The sequence below is a fragment of the Seriola dumerili genome, unplaced genomic scaffold (assembly GCF_002260705.1).
Source record: "Seriola dumerili isolate Sdu_G_001 unplaced genomic scaffold, Sdu_1.0 BDQW01000149.1, whole genome shotgun sequence".
NCBI classification, from domain to species: Eukaryota; Metazoa; Chordata; class Actinopteri; order Carangiformes; family Carangidae; genus Seriola; species Seriola dumerili.
The window spans coordinates 10,020,965-10,034,931 of NW_019174404.1; the positions used below are offsets into that span (position 1 = coordinate 10,020,965).

General features: G+C 39.2%; 1 protein-coding gene across 2 annotated transcripts in view; it reads left to right on the forward strand.

Annotated features, from left to right (window-relative positions):
* stac (SH3 and cysteine rich domain) overlaps positions 1 to 13,967 on the forward strand; it is a 33,037-nt gene that overhangs the window by 18,513 nt on the left and 557 nt on the right. For both annotated transcript variants that reach the window (XM_022750726.1, XM_022750727.1), the window contains 6 exons: positions 22 to 128; positions 1,304 to 1,385; positions 2,364 to 2,431; positions 5,895 to 5,992; positions 9,260 to 9,311; positions 12,116 to 12,253. In XM_022750726.1, the coding sequence (XP_022606447.1) occupies positions 22 to 128; positions 1,304 to 1,385; positions 2,364 to 2,431; positions 5,895 to 5,992; positions 9,260 to 9,311; positions 12,116 to 12,253 (545 nt within the window). The remainder of the gene's footprint in view (positions 1 to 21; positions 129 to 1,303; positions 1,386 to 2,363; positions 2,432 to 5,894; positions 5,993 to 9,259; positions 9,312 to 12,115; positions 12,254 to 13,967) is intronic.

The window sequence follows — 13,967 nt, forward strand, 5'->3', positions numbered from 1 at the left end:
TTGTATCATTCTTTTCTAAAGCTTGTGGCAATAAGGTGGACCCTGTGTATGAGGCCTTGAGGTTTGGGACATCCCTGGCACAAAAGGCAAAGAGGGCCAGTGGCTCTGAGTCTCCACACAGAAACTCGGTAAGAAAAGCATAATTTATCATGTCGGGTAGTGTTTGTTTTTACCCTGCTGACACATAATACTGTACCTGTCATAGATTTCAAATACAAATCAAAAGAGAAAGTTTCAAATTCAAAGAGAGTTGTTGTTGTTTGTACTATTCCATGTCTTAGTAAAAACTATAATAATCTACTAGTGAACTAGTAGTGAACTAGTAGATTATCCCAGTTCAGTTCGGGTATCACGCTTGTTGTAGTTTTGTCCCACTGTAGCTGATCGTCAAAATAGATACGGCCACTGCAGGGCTGTAAACACTACCAATAAAGGCAGTCTGGTCCAGGCAGTGTCAAGACAGGAGATGTTGGTACAAACTCTCATGTTACAGCTCTGTAGATGGACTAGACTGATTGGAGAGCTACAGTCCTTTCCACCCTCCTTTCCATCTGTGTGTAACGCACAAGCAAATCTGTGTTTCATAGCTTATCACTTCTAATGTAAGCTAAACTGTATAAGCAGTCTGGACACGAGCCTCTGTATGATGACATCTGAAAGCTGTTGGGTTCGGGCCATCCTGTCCTGTCCTGTACAGCTGTTAGTGAATGGGTGTGTGTGTGTGTGTGTGTGTGTGTGTCAGTGGAGACTCAGAGAGACAATGTGATCTCAACAGGGGTTATGCTAATAGTTTCCACATGCAGACTTAGAAACCCGTGTGTTTGCTACACTGCAGATTTCTCCAAAACAGCTGGTTTGTCTGTGAGAGTGGGTGTATTTTAGCTAGTTTCATACTTATTGATCAACAGTATACCGCCATCTATCTCTGTTTATCACTTTCCCTATCTGTTTCTGTTTATCCATATATCACATATCTATCTGTATCTCCCTCTGTCTATGTCTATATCTATTTCTATCCATCTCTCTTTAATAGATCTCCGAAGATTAGTCTGAATCCTTTTTTAAACAAGAAATGCCAAAATTATTTGGTTCCAACTCTCGAAAAATGTTTTATATGACAATAATGTGAATATATTTGTATGTGGGATTGTTGGTTGGACAAAACAAAATATTTAGAGACGTCACTTCGGACTTTGGAAGACTGGGATGGACATTTTTGACATTTTTCTGATGTAAATAGACAGAACGATTAATTGAGAAGATTATTGACAGATCTTTTGTCTAATGTACCTCATCTCTGCAGACCAGTGACTTGGATAAGGTTCCAGAGGAGGTGGTGGCTCACAGCAGCAGGCAGGAGCTGTCGAGAAAACACAGTGATGATGGTGAGTATCCGTTATGGTACACTCTGTGCATCTGGATCAAAGCCATGTAGTCGCACTGAGAGAAAAAAAAATACTATTCCTATTGCTCTTCCCACAAGTGAGTCTGAGAAGGTTGCAACATCAAATTCTGCTCCTTTGAACCATCAAATAAGGTTCTACACTATTTTCCACTGAGTTGAACTTGCTCTTTTTGCTGTGGTATCTCTGAGCCTGCTTTAGAATACGCTGTAGAAAAAACTTACAGAAATGTGTGGACCCCTCTTTTTTTTTTTTATCTTGCATTATGTGTAGGTGTTGATTTAGTGGTGCTTGGGATTTTCTGCTGCACAATAGCCTCTGTAGTGAAGGGCAAGGCAATGACCCTTTACAATCCAATATATTCCCCCTGAGCAGTGAAGGCAAGGAGAGTGGTGGAGCGCACCATGGTTCTGGAAAATGCTATTTGAAGCATAGCTACAGTGCTGCTGAAATATTTCCCACAGAGAATGGCACCTGGCCCAACAAAATAGTTAACATTCAACTCATCTTGTTAGCCTATGCTATGTGTTGACCACAACCCTGTTCTAGTTTCTTGATAGTGTTTGGGTTGATGGGAAAATACAGCAATGGTCAAGGAGAAGCTATCCAGAATTGTGCTATGGATATTTATCAGCCTTAGAAGTCGAGTCATTGTGTTTTTGGTTACATCTTTGATTTGTTGATACCGTCAGTTTCCAGTTGCAAACAAGATAGCTCATAATCACACCAGTTGCTTGCTATGACTTCTTTTAGACCCATTCGATTTCACAGTAATGACCCCAAGATGTTTCAACTGGTGTCACACAAATGTAAACATTTTGCCCTTTTCCTAGTAAAGTTCTAGCCGGGGGCAAAGATATCAGCATATTTTTTGTGTTCAACATGGAAACTAATAAATTCTTGTTTATTGAAATGGTTATTAATTATAGTGATTTTTTGTTTGTTTGTTTTTTTTCTCAGTCTTCACAGTCATTGAGAATGGGACGGAGCATTACCACCAGCCAGAGGGAAAACCCGATGATTTGCCAGTAAGAAACTAATCAATCAAATAATTTCACAAAATACATGCTGCATCTTATTCCTGATGACTGGGTGTACACGAGTTTATTATATGCCTGAGTAGTACTGTTCTTGTAATATAATGCCAGGAACTAAATTCAGAGGAAATCGGAATGCTTTAAAGTTTGCTATGCTCTCTGTCTCTGATGATGTTGAATTTGCAGGAAATTATTTTCACTTTTACAATATGCAGCTTTACAAGCCACTTGACTTTAAGGCACCTATTCTTTCAAAAGACCATGTTTGACAAAACTCTAATCTCAGTGAATTTCATATGCCAAAAAACCTTTTATCTACAAGCTGTCTTTTCTTAATAGCAAGGCAACCGCCTCATTTTTCTTTAAAATCTTTGAAGAGTCAGTTGTTCAAACAGTTGCCGAAAAGGTTGCACAATTCTTTTGTCCAACAAAAAATCATGTGATCGTTCAATTTAAGTTAAAACACAAACATCACCCAGATGTGAGGTAAAGCCTTTTCACCTGCAGAGACAATTTGCTGCCACTTTTGTAAATAAAAAAAAAGCCTTCTAGTGAATGATAAACTCATGATTACATAAGGATGAAAAAGGAAAAGTAAACTGAAGATATTGTTTTAGAGGAATGGCAAGCTTAAACTGTCCTCTCTGCAATCTCACGTCAGCAACTGCGGTAGCCAACTCTGCTTGGTATTCTGCAGGCCAAGAGTTTTATTGTAACACTGTATTATTGACGTATTCTGAAAACCTCTGAGAACCAATTTTGTTCACTGACCAACTTCTGAACCCTGCCTGGTTACTCTGAGAACTGCTACCCAGCCAGTCCAGTCTGCGCCCATTAAGCATGCTGCACTTGGCCCCGCGCCTCTATCGTTGCTGCTGAATTTCCCAGGGCTTTGAGGGAAAACTTCTCTTCCTGCTGTAACAAATCATACCCGAGCTGACACGACCACTGGCCTGTACTGATACGGCAAAGCCTTGACCTTAATGTTTGGATCTTCAGCTCTGGGATCTGTGCTGCTGTATTTATTCTCTACGGTGTAGATGTAGTGCTGATGGTGCAAAATTCATGCCAGAGATAGATAAAGGTTAAATGTCTGTGAATATCTTATCACCCCTGCATCTTTTCATCTTCCATGGTGGGATTTGTGGAGAGGTGCTTTCAGTATCAATGTTCTTTGTACATATTTTCAATGTCCAGCCATCTGTCATGTTTACTTTTATAGTTTAACGTGTTTATCTCCATTGTCAACAGTGGAAAAAGAACCACAGATACTTGGACAAACACAAAAATGAAAAAATAACCATACAAGGCAAAAACACACACACACACACACACACACACACACACACACACACACACACTCACACACACACACAAACACAAACACAAACACACACACAAACACAAACACAAACACAAACACAAACACACAATATAATCTAGCAGTCCAGCCATCCATTTCAGGGAAGAGACTTGAAATGCATTGTGTGGTGTTGTCAGGCTGGACCGAGCACAGCTGGCAGTGGGCTGTTTGTCTGTCATCCGACGGGTCCATTAGCTCAGGCTGGCGGACAGACAGATGGAGGCTCGGCAGGGTAATGAGCAGAGAAAAACGCTCGAAAACTGCTTCTTCACCAGTGAATGGGCCTCCAATTTGAGATGAGAGGCTCACACGCACAAATGGGAACACACACAGTCACACACAGGATCGCCATCTGTTCACAGTTTCCAGGTTTTGTGTTAAACTCCCTGAGATCAATTGACAGTAAAATAGTCTGGTTCAGTCTGGTTGCTGTTATTTCTTTTCGCTTGAGTTCTCTCTTTGGAAAGTTTGATCTTGTGTAGGTGGCGCTATTTTTGTTTTTCTGTTCATCTAAGGCAGGTTCTGTTTATTCCAAACAAACTTCTATTGCTTGTGATGCTGCCGGGAGCATAAAATCTGTCACCAAATCATCTCTACTGGAATAAAAATATTGGAAAATAGCACTTAAAGCTGCACTAGTTAATAATTTTATATCTATATGTGGTTCAAATTAATCATTAATCAGCATGTGGATTGTGAAAAGGGTCGTCAACAGAACCCACAGAGAATTTTAACCCTGGCTCTGCGGTTCCTCTCAGCTCTACGGAGCAGTTAAGCATTTTTTTGCTCATTGTTTTGGTTTTCCGGCCCACATTATTCCTGTTTTGGTTCATTTGTTGCTCTCATCAGATGTTTTGAATAAACCCAGGGTACACTACGCACCCAGACACAGAGACAGCAGATAAATAGCCAGACAATTTCCTCGGGAGTTGTAGGAGACCAAAAACAGAGCTACAAGGACAGTGAATATTGGACTCGAACTTCAAACAAACACGACTCCAAATGAATGTTAATAATGCATCTGCTGAATGTGCAATTAGACAACTGTTTGCAAACATGTTCATATCAACATTATAAGGTGATATGAGTTGTGTTTCCAAGTTTTTGTACTATCCCCAAGTGGCCAAAAAAAAAGCAATAACTGTAGAACTAAAGGAATCCACGCTGCTTTCTTTTTTCCATTTTTCCATCGCTGCATTGTCCTTCACTTCAAATACCGCTCTATTTCCTGAAAACTCATTTACAAAGGAGACCATTATCTTGGCCTGCCCATCCTGTCAGCCACTTTTCCAGGCTTCTACAGCATCAAGACCCTCTCAAGGCCAGTGAGAAGCTTTTATTTAGCTGTAATGGATTGCCACAGCTTGATGTTGTTGTTTTCACCCAGAGGCCACAGAGGTAGTTTGCCTTGTGGCCACAGTTAACTCAACTCATCCATCAGCCACTTTGCCAGTCCACGTGGGTGACGTCGGGGAGCAACAGAAGAAAAAGCGCTTTCCCTCATTACTATACAATGCCACAAAGAAGTCAAATACTCCTGCTGTCTTGCAAAAATAGGTATAAGGGTTTCTTAAAAAGTCATTCCCATATCTTTTAGCACCATTTTCCTCCAGGCACCATGCAGGAACAAGACAAGTTGTCCTTAGTGACCCAGCAGGCTGGATTCAGACTCAAGGTATTGGTGATGAAACAGGAAAATGCACCCACCAGTTTTCTGAGCAGGTGTGAAGAGTGCCAGAATGGCAGCATATCTCTCTGCTAATTGTGCTAACACCTCTCCAAGAACTTCCTCTCCACCCACAACCCTGTGCTGTTTTAACTTCCTGAGCGTTCTTGAAAACCCGATCCTGCCTCTCCTACTCATGTTGACGCTGGATTAATAGGAACAGATTGCAGAACATCCAAAGCAGTTCCTCCATCTATCAGTGTACTGTAAACAAGGGCTTCTCCTGCTTATGTGAATGCCAAAGGAGTAATTTAAGATTCAACTGCAAGAAAAGGAGCTCTAGAGAATATGGTGTTTGTGTGTCTGAGACTTATTGAAAATCAAATCTGTGTGCTCATGTGTCTCTGTTTATCTTTGCTGTCTAGTTGGAGCAGAGCCAACTACAGAAAGACATCCTCAAGCTCAACACATATGTGGCTTTGTACAATTTCACTGCCCAAGAGAGCCATGACCTGGAGATGAGGTCAGTTTACACACATGTACACACACACATGTTAATTAATAAAGAAATCCTGCTACACCACCCACTGTCATTACTATACACAGCACCTGTCTGGGGACTGCAAATGAAATGTTACCAACAGATTGACTCTGACATGCCTACAATAACTTCTTTTGATTCATAATCACTGTTAAAAAATGTTCTGAAGAAAAAGAAAAAACTAATTTAACATATTGCCATCTCAGTTCTTCTGTAAGCGTGATTCAACTACACTGTGAAATTAGATTTAAGGTTTCTGAAGATAAACTGAATTCATAGCTGATTAGTTCGTACACATGTACTTAGAGAACTAATTTTTGTGCCTTATATTAGTGTTCTGACTCATTGAATTGCATGGATAAGGAGCTTGGGGTTTAGTGTCTGATTTTTGAACAACTCTAAAATCATAATATATTGATTAGTTTCACAAGCCTGCCATGCACACACAGCCGCAATGAGAGAAACAAAGCCTCTGTTTCTGTGACCTTTTAATGTATGTCTTGAAATTTATGTCTCTGTATCTTATGCATGTATAGAGTCAGACAACACAGCAACACTTAGGCACACAATCCAAACACACACATTGTGTAAGTGTATAGAAGGTGTTTTATTTACTATTTTAAGTGTGTCAGTATCTGCTATTGACGAGCTGTTTGCTCCCTGTCAATCTTCACTTACTTTTTCATGCCAAGAAATCAAGTTTTCTCTTAATTAGTGTTTCCTGTTTCATCATTCATTTTGAATTTGGTTGCAAATTCAGTTGCTGCAGCTGCTGCTGCTGCGCTGGTCTCTATAGCTGTTTGAAATCACTATTATTCACTCATTCACTATTACCTATAATAAACAGTCAATAGTTTACAGTAGTGAATAGTAAATTTAGTCTTAAGCAGTGGTGGAAAAAAATATCCTGTTGTCTGTAAAAGTTCTACATTTAAAATTTAGATTAAAGCAGTTATAATCAATTTAATAAAATAACAATGTTGACAATATGAAAACAGTGTGAAAACTCTGTGACAGTGTGAAGTGGGTGGTTTGTAGTGATGAACCTACTTAGAATTATCCCCTGAATCTGGAGCTTTATATTCAGTTTCAGCTCATTGTTGTCCATCCCACAACTTTCCAGGTTTTCGGTCACTCTCACCACTTTCATAGTGTTGTTTTCAGCCACAGCAGCAGGAAACTGTTTTCAGTATTAAAGCTATAAAAACCAACTGTACTCTACCTACGAATTGCAGCAAAAAGTAGTGTTGGTGCTACAGGCACTACTTTCATACAAAGAATTCTAACATGCAAGTAAAAATGGGAAAAATTAATGTAGTGTGTTACTGTTGGTAGCAAATATGGAGTGATTTCGGACACAGCCCGTGAGTTCAAATAATCAAGCATGTTGCATTTCTGGCCTCTAATCTGGGATGTCAGCAAGTGTTTTGGCTTTGACAGCTAATTAAAACCACTTGATGTGACACTGATTAGGCTGTGGCCAGAACTCCAACATGATAACATAACAAATTATAGAATGTATAATACTATAATTACAGAATTTATCATTTTGAATTATAATTCATTTGTTTTATGTTGAACATTAAGTTTTAAATTTTGTCAGCCTACAGACATATTTTGGAACAATAATTCCACACACAGCTCTATATCTAACTTGTCTTATTATTTCTGATACAATGTGAAACCTTAAGTATGACTGATAGAGCCAGGGCCCTCAAGAATGAGAGAATTCATCATGAACAGTCCTTCAGCATAAATAGCCATTTGTTCTTGGTTCTCACAGAAATCCTCAGAGGATTTAAGGATATAAGAGTGCGCCTGTTCTCTCCTTCTATTCCCTCTATACACAAACGCATGCACGCACGCACACACACACACACACACGGTACCTTCCTCTCTCTCTTTGGTCAGGAAAAACTTTACACAGCTTCATTTGAAATTCATTGACTTTCTCCTCTAGGACCCATGTCCACTGATACCTGCTCTACAGCACAAAGCTCACCAGGCTTTGTTTCACTTTGTTTCTTCTCTTATGAGAGCCTACATCAAAGTGTCTCCTCAGGGTCTTGCTGCAGACAGTATTCAATACATTAAACATTACCACATAAAGCACAAATGGAGGAAAATTGAATCCTTAATCAAAGGTTCAATTTTTATTTTCATTTTAAGTGAGTATATCAGTTTTGTGATTAGTTTCATGATTACTTTTGACTATGTGGGGACTATAACAATGTTGAGGGATGCATTTTAATAATAGATTAGATTCAGAAAATCTACCTTTTTTGTTGTTTGAGAGATAAAGATTTTACCAACCCCTTTTCTCACTGTCATTTCTCATTTTGTCATGATTAACTTGATTTTAATGCACAGTATTTCAAGGAAATGCTCATCTGCTTCATTTCCTGTTATCCTAATTGAATCAACATGTATCTACTTTGTTTATATAACCTTACAAGATTTTACAGCTGTGCTGTTTCTCACCTTCAGTTAACAGTGTTTTCTGAGTCATGATCATTATTACTAAAAGGCCAACCCGTGTTGTAACTGTACCACAAGAGGAAGAAAAAGGGAAATTGCGTAAAGCAACATTTGGCTCAACTGTGCTGGAACTTTTGATACTGAAGCCGACGGCTTTGAACATATGCTAGTAATTATGACACATGTGGCGATGGGGTAATGTGATTCATGCATTTCCTGGATAAATAAGGATTACTTACCGCAGACAGAATGAAGGTGTATCACATGTCATTAAATCAGAGAAAAGCTGACAAACATGTCTTCTAGTTGAACATGTGTGCTGTATGTAAGCAGGCCTCTTACCTGAAATAACTGTAGATTTTAGCCTCCTGTTATACTAGCTAATTAATGCTTACTCTCCAGACAGTTTTGTAATCTTTCAATCTGACTCATTATGACATTTTTAGGTTGTCCGTCTGTCTGTCCCATTCTCATGAACATGATACTTCAGTAACGCCTTGAGGGAATTTCTTCAGATTTGGCATAGACATTCATTTGAAATCAAGGATGAACTGATTAGATTTTGATGGTCAAACGTCAAGGTCACGGTGACCTCACAAAACACGATTTTGGCCTTGTGAACGCAATATCTCAGTAATGCCTTGAGGGAATTTCTTCAAATGGGTAGAAACGTTCACTCAACAGGGGGTCAATAGGGGCCAATAGTTCACTTTTGCCACTGGGCAAAAACCTTTTGGTTGAATTAGACTTTGTTTTGCCTTTTCATTGCAGAGCAGGAGACAGGATCTTATTGGCTGACGACTCTAATGATGACTGGTGGAAGGTAGGTACAAGACGTATTACACCTTAGTAGTGACATGGTTCCTTTCAAGATGCTAAATTCAAAGATAAAGTTTGCAGGTTTTGTCCAGTTTGCATATAATGTGTGTTTTCCACAAAGCCCCAAAAATGCCCCATTAAGAAATGGATTGATAAATTACTCAATGTCTGTCTGTACATTACAAGAGCAAGAAAGCAGGCTGCCTCAGGACACAAATGTATGACAGATAAATTAGGGAGACAAAAGGGCCAAAACGTGACTGTACAGAGGCAGCCTGCTGCCACCAGACCATGAAGAAACTCATCACGCATTTTAATGCTGTTGTTGTTCCCTACAGCCTGTAGATTAACAGAGGTGTCTGGCCTGTATGGTCTTTGAACAATGAATACTTAAACAAGTCAAGAGGCAATCATTTGCACCTGACACAACACCTGCATATAATGTATGTGTAGTATATGTACTAGGGATGCACGATATGAAATCAACCGATACAATAACCGATAATAAACTGCTTCTCATGGCTGATACTGATAACTGGTAAGTTTACATTTATATATTTTATATTTAAAAAAGACCTTCATATAATCTGGAGTTTGTGAACCCGAGAGAGTAAAAAGGCTAAGATGCAGTGATTATGAATGTATATTTTAGTAGCTCTGACCTAACTATAACAGGAAACAGCATTCCTGGCTCTTCAAATGTTTATTTATTTGTTTATGACTAGAACACCACAGTACATTATAAACAATAAACAAAGTTTGGATGCACTGGGGATGTGTCATATCACACACACAGGAAAGTAATTGAAACAAAAATGAAATCCAAATAAAAATCAACTGTGATGGCACACAGTGAATTTAAGTCAAGTGCACCTTGGTATGTTAGGCTCTACAAAACCTGAGGCCTGTGGCCACTTAGGCTGTAGATAAAAAAAAAAACAAACAGCAGAAGGCAAAAATAACCCATCAAATATTTTATATATGAATTAAGTATAAACAAAATGCACTTTAAATCTCACAATAATAAGAACAAAAAGTGCATCCCTCAACAAAAGGCTTTTGCAGCATTATTACTGCTTTATCTGCAGAAGGCATATAGTAGAGATTAGAGATTTCTAGATCTAGAGATTTCTTTTGTAAATTGTTCTTTTGTAAACATTTTTAGGTTTTTTTTAACAACTTAAAATGTTTTCCAATTTCCACTAATCAGCATTTCCTACCTTCCTTCCAAAGTACATCATTTTTCGCTTTTTGTCTACATTGTCTTTTCCAAGGTTTGAGGAACAATTTGCTATGTGAGGGCATCAGTGGGAGATTTTTCTTGATAAGAAGAAACATCTCTGCCTACTCACACCAATTCTGTTGCTTTTTTCATCAACAGCATTTGCAGCAGCAGAAAACAAATGTTCACTGTCTATGTTAGTGCAAGGGGCTGACAGGTATTTGCATGCAACTGAGGCGAGGTCCAGAACCAGGAATTCTTGCTTGTCCAGTATTCTGTTGGGCTCTCGGTTCTGGAAATCGGGGACTCTGAAAGATATCCCCTTATCTAAAGTAGAACAAAAACACACTTATAGTTTACCATTTTTTTGGTGTCTTTTTAAAGAGACATTGAAAGCTTTATTTATCTAAACACTCACTTGTGGCTCATCCACCTTCTCTGCTGTTGCACAGTTCAGCTTTTCCCTGAACATTTCTTTAGCTTGCCTTTTTGCTGCTTGGTTAAAATAGCAGTCCTCATATCTAAAGTCTAAGATTGTGGCAAGATAATACACGGGCTCTGTATAGATGTGACTAAATCGCTGCTCTATGGCTTGCAATAGAGTGCTCTTTGAAGTTTACACTCCCTGATCTGTTGCAACAGTCTTGTTTAACAAACGTTTTAAGGCTTCAATGGAGGGAATCACATCTGCTGCTGTGGTTGTAGCTGAGCTCTTTTGTCAACTGTTCACATGGGTCAAGAAGAGTCAACATCTTTTCAATTAAAGTCCACTGATATACACCTAGAGAGGCAGGTAATTCAAAATCTACTCATATAGCATATAGAACGTGCTGTTCCATCGTGTTGGTACGTCTTGTTAGAGACTTGTGGTTTTCATGCCCAGTTGTGTCTGTAAATCTTTCAGACAGGAGGTGGCAAGTTGGGAATGCTTAAAGTGGCCTACCATCTTCCTGCCGCCACTAAGCTGCTAAACTAAGCATACTCACTGGACTAATGTCAGATGCCCAAATGTCCGTGGTCAAACTTATGTTAAGTGTGTTGGCGTTGTAGTCCGGTCCCACCAAGAAAAACAACCAGACCGGTGAAGACATGTTGGCTCTCAACTCCAGACATGAGCACAGTACTGAGGTGCAGCAATTGACGTTATGAGCACGAAAACAGACTCGTTTTCCATGGTTTAGCCACAGTATAGTGCCACCTGCTGGTGTAGCAATGTCTTGCATTATCAGATCCATTTATCGGGTTAAATTTCTTTATCGCAGCAACAAAAAATGGTGTACTTTTCCCATAATAGACCGATTATTTATCAGCCCAATTATTATTGTGCATCTCTAATATGTACCATATGTAAAAACACATACACTATACATCTTTGATCTTGTGTCAGGTACATATAAGTTAGTACATACAGTAAGTAGTATGACCTAAAATAAAACTTTATACAGGTATGATGATCCTGTGTTGTTTTTTTTCAAAGCTTTTCATCTAACCACTTGTGAAAACACTGGGTCTGTAACACCCTTATGTCCTTTGCAGCTCTTCCATGCTTCAGCTGTTTTAATTTTTAATGAATACATTTTTTACAGGGGGTAATTGAGGACAGGATTGGTTTCTTCCCAGCAGCCTTTGCTCATCAGGTGCGGGTGGGGGACCAAGTGTTCAGGTGTAACAGGACGTTCATCGGCTGTAAGGAACAAGGCCAGATCACCCTGAAGGAGGGACAGGTACTGATAATTATGATGATGAAGATTGTGTGTGATTGATGATCGTCTTCCTTTTTAAAGATGACACTAGATGACGTTAAAAAAGCCTGGACACCAAGCTAAACAAAGCTGGTGTAAAGATTTCACAGTAGTGATATGATTGTTGATTGGGTTAATTGCTTGCCCCTGGAGCCACAGAGACAAAACACATTAAGAATTCATTTAGACTTAACGTTAGCAGGGTTGATCCAGTGAACACATTAAACCTGTGTGTAATTCATGATCACACCCATTAGCACACACATCCAGCAGGTCTTTAGCCATCACATCACCCTCCTGCAGTTCCCACGACACCCCTTACCTGCAGCAACTCTGCCCTCACATACACTCACTGAAAAGCTTGTTTAGAGTTGTCGGACACAGGAGTTATCATTAAATTAGCATTTTTAGCATGATGGCTGTACTTAGATCAGACTCCCTTTTTCCCACAATACTTTCCAGGGCATGTTGGGACTCAGAGGAGACTTAAAGTAAGCAACCCCCAGTGGAGATGAAACCGCCGAACACAAGACGGGTCTGTGACCCGCTGCCTTTCTTTTCCAGTCACACAAACCCAGGGGAAGATGTTGTAGAGTACTTAGAGCGAGCATGAAAACAGTGTGTTCTGGGTCATTATGAGGGTCAGTGAGTGAAATTAGGAAACAGCATATTTATTGCTCAAAACACAACCCATTCCCTCTCCTTGAAAGTTAACTGCAACCACAATTGTTAGTGTTGATTCTCATCGCAACAACAGCAGCATCATCATCATTATTATCACCTTTTTGTGTAATGATAATAACACATGAAGCAACAATTTATTCTCAAGATAGGCAATGCAGTATATTAACACAGATTTTGTGCTATGAGATTATTCTACACAAATCAAACTTTTTATCGTAGCTTTCATACAGGTTAGTGCAGCTACAGACTGTAGACTGTGTAAAGGTAATAATAAGTCAGCAGTACTATAAATAAAACAAATGGAGATTATGGTACAAAAAAAATAGAGATTAGAGCAGGAAAGATGAAAATAAAAAAATGAAGTTTTTGACTGCTCTTCAGAATACCTAAAAGGCTCATGCTAAACGACCGGTGGGGCTGTCATGACTCATACATGAAAGCATTTCAGATAATTATCTTGGTATCATGGAGACGATGTAGTATTTCTTAAAGTAGTAGTAAAAGAATTTTGAATATGAAAACTGACTCTTAAATAGGTGCAACGTGTGCACTCTTTCTGGTCCTAGTCAACACTCGGGCAGCAGTTTTGGATCAGTTGTAGAAAGACATAGTCTGGGATCTTTCTTGCAAGAAATCGTTTCCTGGGGGTGTCATGGCAGCCGAGTGGTCGAAGACACATACCATGTAACCGCAATGTTTCCAGTTCAAATTCAGTCTTCAGACTTTTTTGTTGCAGTCCAGTAAAGGTCTTCCCAACTAAACCACAGTTTTATGGACTTTTCTGTCCCCAGATTCTCACCACAATGTTGGGAGCACACTATTATCTTAAAGATTATTGTATGCCGAATTAACAGATTTCGTCTTAACTGGAATTAAGGCACCTAAGCCCAAACCATGAAATACAACTCCAGACAAGAAATACACAAGTGTGTCCACAAACATTTGACCTTGTAGTGTATTGCAATAGTATATCTGATGCTCTCAAAGATGTAAACATGACATCCTCCAAACT